Below are 20,207 nucleotides of genomic sequence, written 5' to 3' on the forward strand. Positions count from 1 at the left end.
AGCGACAGCACCCCGGAGCGCAGCTGCTACTTCGCCATGGAAGGCGTCCATGTGGTCTTCCAGGAGGAGGCCTTCCACATGGCCGTGCACAGCTTCGACGAGAGCAGCCGGCACCTCGACATCGACGACGTGGTCCGTGCCCTCCAGACCGGCGAGCGGGGTGAGTTGGTGGCGGGGCACCCGGCTTGGCTCCTCAGCAGCATTCCCTGGAGGCTGGGGACAGGGACGGGGCGGTGGGAGCACTGGGGTGGGGGGGAAAGGTCCTGCATGAGGGGGGATATCCTTTCACATCCCATCCCGTGGGGGAAACTCGCTGCAGGGCTTCCCTTGACGGCTGGGGACGAGCTGCCCGGAGCCCAAGCAGCGCCCGCAGACCTTCCTTAGAGCTTTGCCTCCCTCGGCAGGGAGGGAGGGAGGGTTCCCCTCGGGGCATAGTAAGAAAACAGCTTTCTGACAGTGGTCTGGGTTACCCAAAGCTTTCAGCATCCGCAGAGCAGCTAATCTGTGGCTTATTCGCTGAGATTTTTGAAGCGACTCTTTGCCAGTTCGAAGTGTTAAGCGGAGCTGTTTCCTTCTCACCTTGCTGTGCCTCGCTGTGGCGATTCTTTCCCTCGGTCCTGCCTTCGGAAGCCCCATCAAGTACTTCATAAAGAGCAAATGCATTTAGGGGAAGCAGGCTTTTTGGGGGGTGGTGTGGATGTGAAACGGCTGAGTGTGTGCGGTAATGTTGCCTCCAACTGTTAGTAAAACAGTTGGAGTTAAATGGCTTGTAAAACATCTTGGGAAGTCACCCCCTGGGCTGGATGAACTTGCTTTGCATCGTGTGGTAGTAAAATACTCGGTGTGCTCGGGGGACGTGCAGATTTGTTGTTAGATGTGTTTTAAAGTGAGGTCACCGAGCAATGCATGGATACATAAGCTTAGCAGAACGGCATTTTCTGTTGAGACTTTTACCAGCCACAGGCTTCCCCAGTAAGTTACAGCAGACGTGGAAAGGTTTATTCCAGGGAGGACACCGCTGTTTTTCTCAGGAGATCTGTCTGTACAAAGCACTTTGTTACGATTTGTCATCCCTGGTTGTAGAATGTAGCATCAAAATCGGACTGATCAGAAGATCACGCCGTGTGACTGGCACAGCGGGTGTTACGGGGCTTGTGCTGCTGTGAGGTCCTTCACGTGTGCAGAAGTGTGTGTGAGGCAACGTGAGCTCCAGTATCAGATGGCTCTGTCATTCGCTCTTCAGCAAAGCAGGTGCTTAAAATAGAGCTCTCCTTGTTAAGTGCTGCTCTGGGAAGTACAGCAAATGGAGAGAAACTGTGTAAGTGCTGGAGGAAACTGCTACGTGGGGAAAGGTGCTTTTCTTTGCTAACCAGCCTAACTTTTGTGTATGTGCTTGGCTTTCCTGAGGCTAAGAGGATATCAGCTTGCTTATAGCAGGAAAACATCAGTGTTCACCCATAGCCAAAGGGAGCTGTGGCTGTGCTGTGGGAACCTGACTGATGGCAAGAGGCAGTCTGCTCTTCAGACTGCTGACAGCCAGGGAATAGAGGCTTGCTTTCCATCTGGGCTTAAATGGTTGGTGAGCAGAGAGAGACCTTTGGCCTTGCATCATTCTGTAATTTGCAAATGACTGAACAAAATCAGCCCTCTGTCTTACTTCTTTCCCCTCCTTTTGCCCTGTGGAGTCCCCTCCCTCCATCTCACCTCTTCATTTGTCCTCTGGCTCACGCTGCTGTTCAAAATGCAGCAAGTGAGGCCTTTCAGCTTCCACTTGTGCCTTTCTGACTTTTAAGACTGACTGCAGGATTTGCCTGGCATTGTTCCTCTGGACCTGAGGGTGGTCTTACTGCTCACAGCATCTTTCAGGTTGTCACAATATTGTAAAAGTCATATGTCGTGAGAAGGATGCACCATGTGCCTCACATGAGTTCTTAATTTCTCCTAGAAACTTGTTGGAGGTCCCTCTCACTGGACTGCAGGCATGTGGGCAACAGGGCACTGTGCAGAGCACTTTTAAGAAACATTTTTGGTTGCCTGGTTTACTAACCAGTTTTTAAGAGCTTCTGTTTCACACCTATGGTGACACTGTCCTGTGCTCTGACTCTATGCCTTCTCTGTTTCCAGGGATTGCTGCTGCTGGTGGTCCCACCGTGAGTGGTTGTGGGCTTTCTACTCTGAGTGGGAGTGGGCTTTCAAGCAGATACATGCTTAGAGCTCTTGCAGCTGTCCCATCAGCTGGCCCCTGGGGACCCAAGGTAGAGCCTGGACCCGTGGGTCACATTGCACCTGGCCTGGAGTTTGCTCTGAGCTCCTGGGGTCTGGGAGGCAGGAGCACACTCAGCCACCCACCCGTGTTTGCCAGTGGCTGCCTCTTCTGTCCCTGGAGCCACTTAAAGAGACTCAAGTCCTGGAGCCACCAAAAATCATATTGAAAAATATTCTGATAAAAGTTAACTACTTTTATTTAATGAAGTTTATTAGTAGTTCCAAGGTCTCTTATAGGCTCAGTTAGCCATGCTGCAGTCTTGAGGCAGTAGGCTCAGGTTTACCATAATGGTCACAAAGCCAGGACTGTGCTTAAGTATGTTCTGCGTAAACACATAGTCCAAGGGATGCACATAGCAAAGGGTGTGATTAGTCCTGCAAGTGGGATTAACCTATTTAAGTGTTTGCAGGATGAGTCAATAATCCTAGTCAATAAATTCAGAATATTAGTATTAGAGTTGCTGTGGTCTGCATGTATTACACTGAAGGGAGAACATTTTGTGTATGTTTGCACGTACACATTTGCATGTACACAATGGTAAGGTAGAGATGCAGATTAAATGCACAGAATTTACTTTTTTGGAAGATAACAGGAGATATGTCCATAGTTTATTTGCTTCAGAATCTTGAAATATGTAATCCTTGCTCTCCTGCTGGGTTAAAAACCACATCCAAATAGTTAATATTACTTCCCTTACATTCCTTTAGAGGCTTACAAAATATGATTTAATGTATTTTAAAGTAGGATTTTTTCCCCACACTTTTTTAAATTCCTTTTGCTCAAGATCTTTTACTGGTGTTGTGGGAATCTCTTTGATTCCATCTACAGATTACAATTTTATGATAGGTATGAATTATAAAAGCAAAGTCAAGGGAGAATTGGGAGCGCAGCAAGGAAAGGTTTCAAAAGGAAATCTCTCACCTATACTGAAATTAGGAACAGTGAGACAAATTCATTCCTGATGTGCATCTGGAAAAGATTTGATCCAAATTTTATTGTAAGAAAATCTTTTTTCCTCTTCTTTCATGCTAATATACTTCACAATGGTCATGAAATATGTCTTGCTCTGTTGCTCTGGAAATTATTATAATACTCTGCTATAATCAGGAGGACAGAGCTATGCATACTATAACTCTCCTGAAATGTGGGGATGTACCAAACGTGACTCACCCCAGCGGTGCATCTGGAGCTTTATGCCTGTGATGGCCTCCAACCAGCAAAGCAGAGGGAGATAATTCATGGTGTGCGAAAAGATTTGGCCTCTTTGGCCTTTTCATTTCTTATAATAGCAAACACTTCTACTCAGAAAAGCTGAATGTGGTTTTGATTCAGTTTTATTGTTGGGGTGAAAATATTTGCCTACATTATCGTAGCTTTTGAGCCCTGCCGTGCGTGACGGTGTTCTTGGAAACGCGTGTGCAGTTGGTTTCAAATCATCGTCCCAACAGGATCTCTTAGGACTTTGCTGTAGGATGTGGCCCTGAAGCATGCTCTGGTGCAGTGCTTTGCTACTCCTCTCATGTTGGTAGCTTCATACTCATAGTCTTGTGAACATATATACAAGTTTGTAGTATAACGTGCTCCGTGTTGGAGGTGTCTCCCTATTGCTGAAGGCCTGGCCTGAGTTCCTGCTTTTCCTTTGCAGAGGGAAAAGGTAGGAAGGGGAATAGTTCCCCCTGCCCAGCAGGTTGAGGAAGAAACCTCTCAACCACAGTTGTCACAGTCTGGATCATGGTGCTCTCATGGAGCACACCTGAGGGCTCATGGGACCTGTTGCAGCAGCAGAGCCCCTGCTTAGCTCTTGATCTGCGCTATGTGAGGCTCTGGCATTTAATCTTGTAACCACCTTTATCCTTCATGCTCACAAAGTGGCACTTGGTTTTCCCATTTTAGAACATCAGGCATCACATCAAAGGATGGGATAAGCCTAGGCTTATTGTACAGTCTGTAGAAAGTTGCATCGTGGAGAGGTGTATCACTGTCCCGAGAGAGGTGACTTGGGGTGGTGTGAATCAGCTGCAGAGGTGCTGCTTTTCACTTTTGGAGGGAAGCAGCAAATTCTAATCCAGATGCCCAAATTTTAGATGACTGAGGTGTAGGTGAGATGAACCTACAACAAATCGTTCAGTGGAATGGAAATTAAAATGGTAATGTCAATGTATGACCTGAAGTCTTCACTTGGGATTGCCTTATGTCCCCTTAGAAGGCTTACAGTTGTCATTGCCTCTACAAATATATGCAGTTGAAGGAATTTGAAGCCAAACCTTATCACATATTGCAGAGGTAAAAAAACCCACTTAGTTCTCCCTCAGGCCCTATTTAATTATTTTCAGAAGATACAGAGGAGGAGGAAGCCTCTCTGTGTTTGGTACCTGCCTTCTCTCAGCTGTTTGGGAAGTCAGCTTTGTTTGCTGTCTGTGTTGTTGTGTTCCTTACGACATTGGGAGGACAGCTTGGGTCACTGTCTCTTGCAGCATTCATGTTTAACAGGCTGTTCCCTGAAGTTCTTAAACTGCTTCTTATCTGTGTTTTCCACTTTCTTCCACCAGTTGTAATAATGTGTGCCAGCGGTGACACAATCAGGAACATCATGTTGGCAGCTCATCGACAGGGAATGACCAATGGGGACTATGCTTTCTTCAATATTGAACTCTTCAACAGCTCATCATATGGTAATGTTTTCCCTGCCCAAGAATGTTGCAAAGTCTTCTGTAAGCCAGTTAATATTTTTAGATTTGCTAGCCTCAAATCGCACCTCACCAAGTCCCGGAATACACCAGTGTCTCTCCCTGTTGTTGCAGTTGCCTTCCACGTGGGCTGTGGTAGTACTGCAGGAAATAAAAGATCTCATGGCTATAGTTGCCACTGGGTAGACCTTGAGATGCCAAATACACTCTGGGTGTTAGTTGTGTAGTTACTTGAATGGGGAGCAATACCAGGCAGAGACATGAGTTATAGCAGCCAGGTGTGGGTGCCCCATGCCAGAGCATGGGTGCTCAGCTCTGGGTTTCTTGCACCATCCCCAGCCTTGACAAACCTCAGGGCAGGGGTATTCCTGGCTCCCTGGTGGGCTGCCATACATTTGGATGTCTGGAAGGAAGTGCTAACATTAGCTGGAGCTGTGGCAACTCCTGGGCCTGGGTCTCCAGAAGGAATCTCTGTGCTGGGGGTTCCACATAATCTAATTTTTTCAGCTTTTGATCGTGGCCTGCATCTGCAGAAATATTAAGCAGTGCTATGTTGAAAAGAAAGTCCTGGATCGACGTGGACAGTCCAAGTGTACTGGAGTAGAGTGGATAAAGGTGGCTGATTTCATCCCTAAGTAAAAAGGGTCATATTTGTCAAATTAAGCTCTAATTTTAGAACGTAAATTAAACATATTTTCTTTTTGAAATATGCCAGCGTTCAGTTACACTTGTTCTTATGGCAGAGGGTAAACCTGCTTTTAGCTGCTACAGCTGCCTCAGGTAAATTCAAAATAATACTGGAGCAATGCATTTGCCGGGTTTTAAACCGTGTAAGATTGTGAAGCTGAGGGAAGTTCCTACCTCGAAACTAGATTTCTTTAAGTATCAACATGGCATTTGAAAGGAACAGCATTTTTTGCAGGAGCAACCTCTTTTGCTGGCTGCCTTTAACTAACCCACTATAAAACCAAATTAATTTTAAATTGAAAACCAAGTGGGAGTTAAAAAAGAAGGAAAACCTGGTGTTTTTTTCTTTCAAGCTTAAAAAAATTGATGGACAGGAACAACTGAAATTGAAAGGATGATATATTTTGTTTAATAAATCAGTTAATTGTAGGTTAAATTCTTTTACATAAACTTTGTTGTCCATTTGCTGAGATTATTTTTGCAGTAAACCGTGCTGTTTGTTGAAAAGCTCTATAATAAATGTCTGTAGCTGTTCAAATTTGGAGATACAGGTACAACTACATGTATCTCCTAAGCTAATTAAAGAAGTGCCAAGTTCTGCCAGGTAATATGGAAATCACTTGAATAACTGAAAGATAAAGTTGCAGAACAAGCTTAAAGCTGATGGTTCAAATTAAGTTCTTCTTTGTGCCGAGTCTTGAATTTGGAGCGACTTCATTCCTTGTGGAATAAGCAAAACTGTTTGGTGTTGCAGCCTTCATTAGGACCAGTGCAAAAAGCTGAAGGTCTACTCGTATCAGAAGTAACAATATCCAGAAATTTTGGCCCATCTTTAAGCCATGGGAGCTTTGCAGGCTTGACTACTAGAAAAAGCTGATCTTGAAACCCCTCTGGCTACTGGCAGTGGCTCAGTCCTGCTGGCTTTTTTCTCCCTGAGTTGAAATGCATCAGAATTGATTTATCTGGCCATAGCACCCTTTGGAGTCACAGGAGAGAAACAGACACTCCTGGACAGTGACTCCCCTTATCCTTAGGTGTTTGCAGTGGTCAGAGGAATCATCCCCTACAGTGGATGGCTTCCCTGTCTTGCCTGGAATGAGCGCTGGGAAGCACTGAAGCCGTCTGGGACCGAATTTTTCCTGGAGCAGGGGATGCTCACAGCAGCTGCAGCAGGTGGGCTGCTGCGTTCTGTAATGGTTTAGCTTTCCAGGATGGTGTTTGCTAGGAGGTAATGTCAGCTGCAGGAGGTAACGTTGCAACCCCCAGGCTCAGCACCCTGCCCCACCTCACAGCTGGTGTGGGGTGGATCTTTCCAGTGGTACATCCCCCAGAAGACAGCACATTGTTCAGCAGTGTGCAGGGCAATGCTGTGCCACCCTGGTGTGGGAGCTCTGTGCAGCACAGTGATGGGGTCCAAACCTACCCGGTTGCGTGGGAGTCTCAGCAGAATCCTCATTTGCGTTGCAGGTAGTCCAGCCTTCTTGTAGGCTTTCCAAGGGATTAATGAAAGCTGTTTGTCTTCTGTTGTGGTTAAAATGTTAGAATGTAGCATTTCCTGACATTGCTAAGTAATAATTCTTTTAAATTAATTTTTCTGTTCCTTTGTGGGTGTGTTTTCCATGAAGAGTGAAATGACTGCATCCGAAGCTTACTTTTGTGCAGATGGTCATCACATGTGGAAAGCAAGCATAATAGAGAAATGTAGATAAATTCCTTCAAAATTCCTTGTTCCCAGTGTCTGGAGATACTAGTTTTTGTGCCTTATGAAAGGTACAAAATCTAGGAGTAGATGTGATTGGCAAATTGGCACTTGGCCTTTAAGTTCAGGTGACCATATTGCAGTTTGTTTTTGCCCTCTGTTCTGAATATTTTGAGCTTTTCTGAAGAGCAGGCATATTAAATGCCAAGGCTGCAGTAATTGCACATAAGTACTGTGGCAAGACGACCTCCCACAAAACAATCCATGAAGGAATTTAAATATGTAAATTATTCTAGGAATGTTGTTATGCAAGTGTATGTCAGGATTTTTAAAAACAAATATGTGTAGTGTCCAGGACAGAAACTTACTAACATTCTGCCAGCACTACCATATTTTTGTCTGTAATACTACTCTTTTTAGCCCTCTCAATTTGTAAACATAAAGCTATAGCAAAGTCCCTTGTGCCATAGTTTCTGCCATACTTCTTGAACACTGTTCCTCTGAAATGCAGGTACCCATCTGGGGCAGAGGCTTCTCAGCTTTGAGGCTCTATCCACTTGTGGGGAAGCCACAAAGCTAGCTAGCTAGCTTAAAATTGCCAGATGTGCATGTCTTCCTTTTTGAAAACAGTGCCAAGAACGAGGTGCAGGCACTGAAGGGAAGAGTGCTACCTCTGAAGGCAAAACCAGATGATAAGATGTGAGTTGGTCTCCAGTTTTTCCATCAGGTCTGACGGTTAGGGTCATGACCTTGTTAATTTTGACCAGTTAAACTTTGTAGTCGGAGAGAATTCCCTAAATCAAGGCAGGTGTATCTAGAGCTTCTTCCTAAGAGAATGAAATAACTTTTTAAAAAAATAAAATAATTAAGAATTAGCAAGGTTCATGGTATTTATAAAGATTACAGTCCTAGCAGTCCTAGCTGGTACTGAGCTGTAGTAAATAGAGCTTTGCTGGGCTGGAAAAGAGAGGTAAGTTCTCAGGTGGTCCTGTGTGTCCCACCCTGTGCTTGGAGAGACAAGCTGCCCTGGAACCAAAAGCAGCAGGAGGATAGACCTGTCATCCAGACAAGTGCAGATCCTTAGTTTCTTCCCCTGTACTCATTGAGGAAGTAGAGCCATTTTCCAGTTACATTTTTTTAAAAAGTCCCAGCAGCAGTGCTGAGGTAGTGGGAGGACAAATTTCAGGCTAAGTATTTACTTGCTATGGGCAGACCTAGCTGGTCCAACCAGGTTGCCTTGTGAGCTTAGCATTAGTCTTTGTCTTATTTAGCCATGATGGGGTTTGCTCCTGTTTCTTGAAAAACAGAATGACTGTCTAGCTTTTATTTAGTTGTAAGAATTTAAAGGGTCATTGCTTAGGGCTACCACTGTTTCCACTAGGCCTCTTCTATTTATTATTTATGGACAATAGCACAAAACCTAGTCCGGGGGAATGTGAACCTTTGCACTGATCTTGTGAAGCTTTGGTTCAGGGTCTTAGGACCTGCTAAGGTCAGGACCTTTTAGGCAGAAGGACTCTGCTGCCAATTAACAAGCCAGCCAGCTATTCTGCTTTTTAAAAATCTGATTACTGTACTGGTGGTCTGAGTTAAATTCTTCCCCTGCTACGACACAAAACGTGTAAATACAGCATATATGCAGGATCCCATTTTATTTCTAAGTGTTCCTTTTCCACTAGGAGCAGGGCTGGCCTGGCAGCCACTGTAGTCATGGTTTTCTCCTTGGCTGCAGTGGGAGAGCCGTGGGAGAAGCAGCTGCACCATCTGCCTCCCATTCAGGGTGATGATTGTACTATTGACTTTACTGATGCCTTTCTGACTGTCCAAGAGTGTCACTGGTGGAGTGATGCGTAACAAAAAATTTGTGGTTGAATCCTCCCTAACTTGTTCAAGTGTGTATATATATATATATCTGCTTTTGAGATCTGGCACGTGTTTTTAGCTTGGAGGTGTCTTCTCATGCTTAGGCTTCATCCCACCCTTTAAAAATAAGCAAGCACAGCATGGGAGTGAAATTGTTCTGTTTGCATATTTACATCCCACCAGCCATTCCTCCCTGCCTGGTTTCCTGCACATCATTCCTGAACCTGCAGGTTCAGCTCTCCCTTGTGCTCTGTCATCTCCCCAAGGTGCAGGGGAGGGCACTTCTGGGTGGAGAAGGAAGGCAGTCCTGTAATGGTACCAAATTTGGAGTTGAAAATATGCTTGTTTTCCCCTTAGGAAATGGCTCTTGGAGAAGAGGTGACCAACATGACCTCGAAGCCAAGAAGGCATACTCTTACCTCCAAACCATCACTCTGCTGAGGACCGTGAAGCCTGAGTTTGAGAAGTTTTCTCTGGAGCTGAAAAGTTCAGTTCAGAAGCAAGGTCTGCATGAGGATGACTATGTAAGTACTTGATGATGGGTTTTAGGTCTCAGCATCTTCAAAAACATACTCCTAACTAGAGCAAAAATAGCAGTGAGACTTTATCAGGATGGAATTACCTGGATTCAGTTGTAAAATCCCACTGTTGCCTGTATTATCTCTCTTTTTTAAAAAATTTCTTTTGTTCGTTTGTTTTCTGGATAATGCAACTAGCATGAGTAGACTTGGTCTGGGTGCACAAGGTCTGTGCACCACCATCCATGACTGATTGTCCTGTTCTCAGTGCCAGGTCTGTCTCCCTTCTCCACTAACCCCTTGCTTTTTTTTGACAAGCAAAGAGATGTATTATTTTTTTTTTTTCCAATTTTTTTTTTTTTTTGGTAGAATTGGTTCTCAGAAAATTTACATTCTCTGTGTTGCATCTGATTAAATTTTTCCTGATACAAATGGGAAAAGCAATCTTGTTTCCCAACTAGAGAATATTTAGGTTGTTGCTATTCTTTATTTTAAACTGTCTAAAATACTGGTATAGTCCTTGCAAGTTGCTTTAAGCATAGGGGAGTGCCTAAGAGTTGGAGGTGGAAGAAGTCTGTCTTTTTTTAATCTCTCCACATGTGGGAGTATGGTACCTCTGAAAGTTGCTTTTGAGCTACTGTGAAGCTGCCTCATTAGGTGTTTTCAGAGAAAAATCCTCTGTAAAAGCAAGAACGTATAGCACATACCTGTAGGGATTTCTGCATGCTGATCTACATTCTTTTAGACAGTTAGCCTTCCCCATCATGGGAAGTGAACTTCCCAGATATGGTTACAAAGAAGAGAGACTTGAATGGAGTTTGGTCAGTTGTTAGCTGTAGGAGAAGAGGCCTAGGAATTAATCCCTGAAACTCAAGAAAGCAACCCAAACCCCTCATTTGCCAGCTCCCGCTTAAGAAGCTATTTCCTTAAAGCATTGGTCCCTCACAGGTGGAGGCATCATCTTTAGTTCAAAGCACAAGCTGATAAACTCAAATATTGTGTTAATAAGTGACGTTTCCTGCAATTTATTGCATAACCTCCTCTGCCTTCAGAAAACCTCAGAAAAGCTGTACTTCTTAGAACTTGAATGTATTTTATTTAAATGTTTTACTTAAAATGTTGAGTTTGAATCACATCAGTGGTTTATATTTTTCCTGTGAAACTTTCACAGTCCAGGTAGGCAGAAGTGGTCTTCTGTTGGCATTCTTTGCCTTGTGTTAGTGGAGAAACCCCAACTGCCAAGTTCAAGGATCTGCTCTCTGAAGAACCTGCTAAATGAGTTTTGAAGAGAGACTGTAATTTCTGCTGTTCTTCCCCTTTCCCTCTATGTGCCCTTTTACAGGTGTCTCTTAGCAAGTCTGAGAATCTGCCAGGTGTTCTTGGCTGTGGTTGGTGAGAAATCTGATTTTGAGTATTAAAGATGCAGTCATCCACAGTTTTGTGGCTTTTCTAGTCTGGGCAGTGTGACATTGCCCTAGATGAGAAAACTGTTAATCTGCCTAGAGTTCAGGATGCTTTCTGTGTGTGGTTTGGAGGCAGGCAGGGGGATGCTTTGCAGTTCTTTAGGATGGGACCCACTGCAAACTCTGTGCAAGTTCAGCATTGATGGACACTGGATAGGTGCAAGCCCTGGTATGGTCAAGCAGAAGTGGGTCCATGAAAGAGTAAATCCTCCCCATGCTGGCACGGAGGAAATTTTGCAGGCTACTGTGTTTGTTGGAGAGGCTCTGTGCAGAGCTGTGTACTCATTGCCATAGGTCCTCTTTTCTCTTTCCTCACTCCATGGTTGCTTGTGCAATCAGCCGTCTGTGCTGGCAGTGCTCCTGGCCGTAACAGCTGCATGAGTGCCTGGCTCCTTACTGCCCCATCTTTCACCTTCTGCCTCTCCCTCTATCCCTTGCCTACCTGTGATCCAGAGCTTTTCATCCTGCTCCAAACACTCGCTCACCCAAAAATGTCAGCCTTTGCATGGGGCCCCTCTTGCTGCTGCCTCTTCTACTCCTCATCCTGCTCTTACTTTCCCAGTTTTCTGCACCCTTCCAGTCCCTTCTTGTCAGGGCAGAGGGAGCACTTCTGATCTGTGTGTACCTACCACAGCTTCCTGTCATCTGAAACATCAGTCCTTGTCTCATGGAGAGCTCGTGGGAGAGGCCACAGAGATTTGGGGCTTCCTGTGGAGGAGCTATGGATCATGGGTATGGTGGAAGGAGGTTTGGCTTCAAATGCTGAGTGTCCTGGTGTTACATGGATACATAACTTACACAGATCTCAGCAGAGCCTCCTCTGACTGCTTTCTCACAACCTCCTATACCATTGGGAAAATAAAACAGCCTGAAGAGTGGTACCCTTGAGTTTAGCATGGAAAAAAAAACCAATAGCTGTGTCACTTTGTTAACAGTGTGTAAATTTGAAGTATCTTGTTTGCTTTTCATCATTTGTGATGAATTTTACATTTCCCCACTTTGGACAGTGGAAAACATGCTTCATATTCCTTTATCTGGTGACCCTGCTGCCACACTTAGAGGAGAAAACTTTCAGGGCAGCCTTCAAGCTTTAGAAGAAATATCCATTCTTAAAATGTATGGAGAAAAATAGAAAGACAGACTGACAGTCTGTTCCTTCCTCTCTGAAAGATATGTATGTAGTGGGCAGCTCACTAAAGGTGCTTCTTTTGGCAGCATGAGAAGAAAGTGCCAATTTTGGCCTGGGTGTGTGCTAAAAAAGGCTGTGACCTCCACGGGACAAGCTTGGGAGGGAGATGAGTGTCTGGGAAGCAACAGAGATGGATTTTTCTCTGCTGGATCCTGCTCCTGAAAACAAAAACCATGGAGAAAGATAGTTGGTGGTACAGTCCATCTTAAGTCCAGTCTACTGGTGTTAGAACATAGTCTTCATCCTTTTCTGCAAGCTGTGTTCCAAGAGGGTGAACTTAGGGAGGTTTGAATTTGAAACAGTTGATGTTTCTTCTCTGTGTGGATTTTACCAGTGTAATGGGGAAAAACAGGGGCCCCAAGTCAGTGGACTAAGTTATCTTGCAGTGATTCTAACTCAAACAAAACTTGTTAGTGCTGCCATTTTGTCCTGGCCTCTTGCCAGCACTAATCCTAAAGGGATTATTATCTAACAGAAAAGAGTATCATAAAAATGGAAACTAAGCAGATGACAAAAGGAAAGATAATGGAGACAGAAAGGGCAAAGCAGCAGCTGTCCAATTGCCAGATGGAGAACACATATGGCCCTTGAAGTAGTAACAGGTCAAAGAGTGTTGGCCATCTTCATCTCCAGCTGTGAAATCACACAGAAAAGAGAAAAACATGTTCTGGGTACATCTTTCCCAAGTCAGAAATTGCTGTTGCTTCTGTATGAGAGTTATGCTGTGGAAGTGAGGGAGGTGGAAGAACCTGTGCCTTGTGAGTGAGCAGGAGAGTGTGGAAAAGGCAAGTTCTCTGACTCCTCCAGGAATCTCTCCTGTGAAGGAAAAGCTTCCTTAAGCACCTTTTAACCAGATGGCATAAAAAATAAGAGTGAGGCTCTGATAAGGCGTCTTAGAAGTATTAGGGTGGGTAGTAAGTTGCACAGGATGAGGCTAAAAATGATGTTCCCTGTTGCAATGTCACATTGCAACATCCCATTGCAACAGCTGCCTGAGCCCATTAGCAAATATTAGTTTGCTCAGTCACTGCTTTCGGAGCCTGAAAGCAGTTAATGTAACCCAAAGAACTGTGGGCTGAAGCTTCAGATCTGCTCAGCCCTCATTTCAGCATTCAATGCTGTAAAGATTTTTTTTTTTTTCTTTTCAAGAAAAAAGCCTGACCATTTTATTTTGTGCCTAGCTGGAGACTGACTTCTCTGAAAAAAGAATGATTTTTCTTTCAAAAATCAATTCAAATTTGGAGTTCAGGCTTAAGGACAGTGCAGTCGCTTTAATGCTGTTATACAAATTGTAGCAGTTTTCTCTTTTCTGTAGAGTTAATGCATTACCAAGACATTAACAGCAATGTCTCCTGGTCTCTGTGAGCCAGCTGAGATCCTTGGCTTAATTGCAAAATACAGGACAAGCTCTGCTTGCAGACCTATGGCCTAGGTGAAACAGCAACAGGAACTGCATGCGTTTACTTGAAGGAAGAATTTGAAACTGTCTCTGAATAACTGTGAATAATTCCCAACAGAAGCTCCAGTTAAAAAATGTTTATGAATAAATAGAGTTTCAGTTAAAGTATATGCATAAGCCATTTTTATTAAATAATGCCGAACGCTTAATGAATTGGTGGTAGGCTGCAGTTTGGAAGCTCTTAATGCACCTTCTGTTCCTGACTCAGGCCTAGGATTCAATAAATGCTTTTTTAATGTCAGACCCAGTATTCTAAGCTGGGATGATTTTACAGTCTGGGATATTTGCTCTTCTGAGGTTACAGACCACCCATGGCTTGTTTTTTCTTCTCATTTAAAAGCTGAAAATGGAGCTAATTAAACAAATATTTCTGCTGTGTTTGCTACATGACAGCATTGTTTGCAAGGTGGATGCATGGGTTTTACCCTCCCCGCAGCCCTTTTCACATCGAAAATGAGCAGCAGGAGAAGAGAACTGGAGCCCAATTTGCCTGCAAAGCTATCTCAGTGAAAGAATGAGCAACACAGATTAATTGGATTAGCGAGATGCTCCTACCCATTAGAAAAGGACAAGTCTGATTTAGCATTCTCAGCCCTTTGAAATGAGAAGTGGTCCACATAAAGAGCAACTGTTAGAGCTCCAACAGTTAACTACAAAAGCTACGTGGGAGGTAGTTGTGCTCATAAACTTTATCATCTCATCCATAACATCCGTGCCAGACTCTTCCCTGTGTGTATTCCTTACGTCAGCCTTTTAATTAGGATTGTAGACCAGCTAAGATAAGGGTTGGGAGAAGTGAGTGATTCAGTCATGTTGCTGAGACACTGAAAATGTAACATATTCAGCAGTGTATGTCCCAGTAGTCTTTTTTCAGGCACAGGCAAGAAAGATTGATGACAGGCAGGCTTTTGTGTCTCCTCTGACTACACCAGGATGGGTGAGAGCTGGGGGGAGATTTAAAAAAAAAAAACCAACACAAAAACAAAACCAAAAAACAAAACCCTGCCAGGGAATAATTTGTTCAAATCAATAGGTCTATTCAGCTGCTGGAGTGCTTTGCTAATTGTGTTTGAAAGAATAAAAACAAACCACAAGCTGCTTTCAGCAGCCGGAGAAAAATGGGTTCACATGCCAGCTTATTAACAAGATGAATTCTATTAGTAAAACATATTTAAGATTTTCGTGACCAGCCCTTCACCCCTTGGAATTAATGAGAGTTCTCTTCAATTTCTGAAAGAGCAGTGTTGAACTCACTGGACTACTAAATTTGTTGAATACAGCAGACACTTTTTTTTTTTTTTTCTGAAGTGAATGCTTTCTTAATGATATGAAGGACTAGTGTCTTCCATGCTGGAGTCTTAGGCAAAACTACGGCATAATACTATGTTATTTGCCATTAACAGATGTCATTAAAGACAGTAAAATAAATAAATTATTCTTCTCTCTTCCAGTAGTTTCTGTTCAGTATTTCTAGCCTGTCTAAGCATATTTTTAAAGCTGGCTTAAAACATGGAGGAGATAGTATAAAACTGTAGGTATATCTGAAAATAGTAACATCTGAACTCTTTGGGAATGTGAAAGTTTAGAGTTGATATTCATATATGTGTTGTATATTTTCCATAGCCCCATGTTTTTACTTGGGTTTCACAGATATTCACATTCCACTTTACTAAACAGACACTCAGACGTTTATGGGCAAGGCACTCTCCCTTTGAAGTACTTGCTAGAAATATACCTTATTTTCCACTAATAAAGTGTGAAAAATATGTCTTCCAGCAAAGCTCATAAACTGTTTTTGCTTCTAATGCCTCAAACCATTTGCTTTGCTAATGGCCCAAAACCTAATTTGTCCCATTGAGGTCTTGTTTTTTTGTAAATCTTAGAATTTTCTAATCTGATGTTAAACAGTCCTCAGGCTTGGCTCTGGATGTTTGAATGAAGGCAAGGAAAGACTGTATATCTCATTTTGCACAAAATTACACTTAAAAAACAAAAAAAACCTTTGCTAACTAGCAGCTAATACCTTCTACAAGCCACGAGTAGCTTATGAAAATCACACTCAGCTGAAAGTTTCCTCTTTAACTGGTAAAACCCTCAGCTCAGCAAGGCATGAATGAGGTGCGAGGCTTGGGTGAGCCTATGTGGTGCTGGGATGCTGTTGCAGCCAGCAGCAGTGTCCTGGGCAGGCAGCTGGAAGCTGCTCTGGTGGGAGTAGTGTGCTTGCCAGATGGCTGCTGGGATGCTCCAGCCTTGGTGTTGTGGAGGGTTCACCTGAGCTGGTAGCCTCACCCTGTGGTAACACAGACTGGGTTAGGAGTTTGGTGTTTGGAATCTGAGTCAAACAGTTCAATCAGAAAGTTTTATCAGGAGGGTGGCAAGGGTTGGAGGGAAGGAGACACATTTTGTTTTCTTTAAGGGCATAAATGAAGGACAGTTCTTCAAGGCCAGAAATGTGTATTTCTTGCCTGAGAGCTCGAGGGCAGAAGACATGGTTGCCTTCACAGGGGCAGATCCAATGCTGAGGTGGTTGAGGGCAGCTTTTCTTTACTCATTTGAGCTATTGATATTATGAAAGTGATCCTGAATGACAGCACGACAAGGTCCAACTTCGTGACTTTCAGGTAACAAGTCTTCTCGAAGCCTGGTACAGGTGGCAATCAGCAGTACCTCAAGTCTGCGGTCTCTTCATACATCAGCACATTCGTTTCCTTTGGCTGAGTTAAGCAACCTGAACATAGCTCTGAGAAAGACTCACTTCCCAGAGGGACAGACCTTTTAAGAGGAGGGTGAGTCAAGTCTCCTGGGTGTGTGTGCAGTGGTGGAGCATAGGCAGGTATGAAGCTGTGCTTCACCTGGGCTGTGGGAGAAGACTGGTGGACCAAGCTGCAAGCTCTTCATTTTTATTTTTTTTTCCCAGTGGATATTTAGCAGTTCTTCTACTGGAGGGGCTTTAATGTAGTCAGCCTGTGAGGACAGGCTGGGTGAATACAGGCAGTGGTGTTCCTGTGCACGTCAGAAGCCATAGGAACCCACAGGAGGACACTTCCAACGTTCCTTCTCTCTTTAGCTGACATTTCTTTCATGAGGAAGAGAATCCTGAGACAAAAATGAAACAGTTTAGTCCATTCCAAGAACTAATATATCAAGGCAGATTGAAAAGACAAGGACTGTCTATGTCCCAGAGCAACTGAATAAGAGGGGCATGAGAAAGGGGCACTGGACAATGGGAGGAGGGTAGGTGAAGAGCTCTGGGCTCCCTTCGCTCAGCGGCTGGGAACAAGGCGACATTCAGCAGGCAGGAGTGCATTTACATTTGATGGGACACATCAAATGGTACAGTGCATCCAGTTAGTCCACCAGCCTGCACGCTACAAAATACCATAGGAAGCAGAATCAAGCAGAATCTCAGGGATCAGGCAGTCAGTAAGGAAGCAAGAAGCTGAAAGAGTGACGTTTTAGCCTTTTGGAGAGTTTGTAAATCCTAAAATTTTGAGTTGTTAACTGCCACACTGCTCCTGGAGAGTGGAAGGACATGTTCCAGTTATGTAGCTGGAACATTGCAGTTTGCTGACAGGTACATATACTGAGATAGCTGCTGTACCTCTCCATTCCTGTGCTAGTGGGATCCTTGCTGGTATGCCAGCAAAGGGATGGTTCATCAGCCACCTTAACACCTCTCATCAGGTATCCAGTATCTGCAGGAAAATAACAAAAGCAAGTAATTAATTTTTAAATTGTTTGGGATGGAAGCATGATTAAAAGCAGCCTAAGGGTTTGCATTAGTTCCATGCCATTAAGGTTTACGATTTGCATGCCCATTTACCCTGGTATTTAATAAAAGGATCATTTGTCATGGCAACCTCAGCCTCAGGTGGCCTTTTCTGGCCAAGGATTTACTTCCAGCTCAGCAGTACCCCAGCTGTTGGCAGGTCATCCTTCTCCCCCAGCACCTGGGTTTCAGCTCTGGGGCACAGGCACTGCAGGTTGCCCTGTAGACAGGGCAGGGGAAGGGTGGAGTTCAGATTCCCTCAAAACAAGGATTTGATCTTGGATTTCTCTCACGCTCGCACAGCAGTCAGAGCCCCAAGGCCTTTAGATGAAAGACGCTGGAGATTTGAAAGGACTGGCTCCCTGTGGGGTTTTTGCAGAGAATTAACTGCATCTCCAGGCAGCAGGAGTTGGTTACCTGCCTGTGTGAGAGTCACAGGGTCATGTCCATCACTCATTTCCCACCCCCCTCTGGCAAGGGTGAGGCAGGGTGCTGGTGCTTATGAATCCTGGTTTTGTGTGCTTAATTTTTGCCTGGTACTGAATAAGGAGCTTAGGTGACTAATCCCAGCTCCAAGCATACTTTTCAGCTGAACACTACTTTTGGCTGTGCCTAAATCGTAGGTGTTTATTCAGCTCTTAAGACTGTATTTAAAGCAAGCTGGGCAGTCATTGCTAACCTGTAGCAAAGCAGAAATACCATAGTCCTTTCCTTAAATGGCTCTTTACCCCATTGAAGATTTCACCAGCCCACCTTCATACTGTTTATTTACCAGCTAGTGTAGCACAGGTAAATTCGGTTTGAACATCTGAGTTTGCTCAGCAGTGATATAGTGATGTTTCACTTGAGTTTTGCATGAGGATTGATGTGACCTTGAGAGTTTTTAGTATAGAAAAGAAAGTATTTCCATGACTTTCCTGGTTTGGTGATAATGTTAGAAATCCCAAACTCAAAACAATTGCACATTGTACAAGGATAAATATTTAACAAAAAATGCCCTTCCTGTTTGTCCTAGCTCTGCATTTATTTAAACCAGTCAGCTTATTTTAGCAAGTGGAACTGATTTTTTCAGATGAATGGCTATGTCACCCTGAAAACTGAAATATATTCCTGCTCAAAAAACAAACATGCTTGCTGACATTTAGAGTTAATATCTAATTAAAAGACTGGTAGGTTTTTTTTGTTACTAGGTGTTTATCTGCAATTTAAATGTCCCAAAGGTTGCATAATGCTAACTTAAAATACAAGCATTCATTACAATTGTGTAACAGGTTGCCATCAGACTACCAATGGGATCCTTAGAAAAATCTACTTAGAACAAGTGTTTTAATTTGTGAGTTCAGCTGACAAGAATAACTTTTTTAATATCTCTCATATTTCACCGTTGTAACTACAGGGATGATTTCTGAATATAGTTTTGTAACACATCAGATGAATGACCATGTAGTTCATTAGAAGGCAGGAAATCCTAAAAAAGTAGAATGGTTAATTTTTAAGTGACAGCTGTATCTTTTCCTGTTAAGATCCCTTCAGTATTCAAGCAATGATAATACAGTGCTGTGTGCTAGAGGTTCTTTACATTTATTGTTTATCTGGAGTGAGTGATATTCTATGAACACGGGGGGCACGGATTGCATCTTAACTGTAGGAGCACATTAATGCATTCTTTGGTCCTGCCCTTTTCCTTGGTAGGTGGCCTAGAGCCCTTTAGAGTTGGATTACATGGGGGGATGGTATGTGTGTAAAGTATATATAAATGTGAAAGTCTACTAAATGATTGTTCTGTAGGTAGTTCTCTTCTGGTGCAAAACAGTTCTGCTTCTTAGCTACATCGATTGCACTCCTTTGAGACCAATATTAACAGGCAATACGGGAACCAAAACCACAGAGGGTAAAATGTCTGGTTCCAACTTGCAGAAGGAGTTGGTGAGCACATTGGATAGAGTGAGGAAGAAATCCTACACAGTTCTGCAGGGAGAAAATCTGATAGCAGAGGTGCTCCTCATTCCTGGATCAGGGCAGTTTTAAGCTTGTCTGTTTCTTGCTTTGGACAAACCAAAGGGTGTCTGGGGAGAGTCTGAGATCCTGTGGTGTTAGGCTAAGAGTTTTGTCCAAAGTTCATACAAATTGGCGACAATAAGAGCATCTTGATGTGACCTGACTGTGGGTAAGGCTCTAAATCTGCTGAAGTGACAATTCTCATGTCTGTGTTCAATGGAATGAGCAGGTTTCTGCCTGGCCTGTTGACAGCAGGCAGGAGGGGCTTAGAATGGTTTTCTAGATGATGATAGGAGAGGTTTGCAAGCAATAAACAAAGAATGGGCAGCTCTCACAAGGAGCAGGGTGAAAGGGTTCTGCATCTCAGTTGTCACTGTGGTGTTTTAGCTGGTGTTTCACAGCACAGCTCCCCTGCAGACTGGGCCTGAATTGTTTTCTGTTTCAATTCACTGTCGAGACAAAGAAGCAACCTGTGTCTACCCAAGTGGTTTACAGTGAGTAAATCTGCCAGTTTTTCAAGGATAGGATATTAAGAAAAACAAGGAAGTGCGCAGGAAGAATGAAGAGATGTAAGAACTGAGGAGCTGTCTTTGTGGTTAATTTTCTTTC

General features: G+C 43.7%; 1 protein-coding gene across 1 annotated transcript in view; it reads left to right on the forward strand.

Annotated features, from left to right (window-relative positions):
- The window catches only part of NPR3 (natriuretic peptide receptor 3), a 54,066-nt gene that overhangs the window by 12,346 nt on the left and 21,513 nt on the right, over positions 1-20,207 (forward strand). The window contains exons 2-4 of the mRNA XM_010008768.1: positions 3-160; positions 4,816-4,938; positions 9,560-9,726. Coding sequence (XP_010007070.1) covers positions 3-160; positions 4,816-4,938; positions 9,560-9,726 — 448 coding nt within the window. The remainder of the gene's footprint in view (positions 1-2; positions 161-4,815; positions 4,939-9,559; positions 9,727-20,207) is intronic.

This window comes from Chaetura pelagica, unplaced genomic scaffold (genome assembly GCF_000747805.2).
Source record: "Chaetura pelagica isolate M959 unplaced genomic scaffold, ChaPel_1.0 scaffold31, whole genome shotgun sequence".
In the NCBI taxonomy this organism is placed as follows: domain Eukaryota; kingdom Metazoa; phylum Chordata; class Aves; order Apodiformes; family Apodidae; genus Chaetura; species Chaetura pelagica.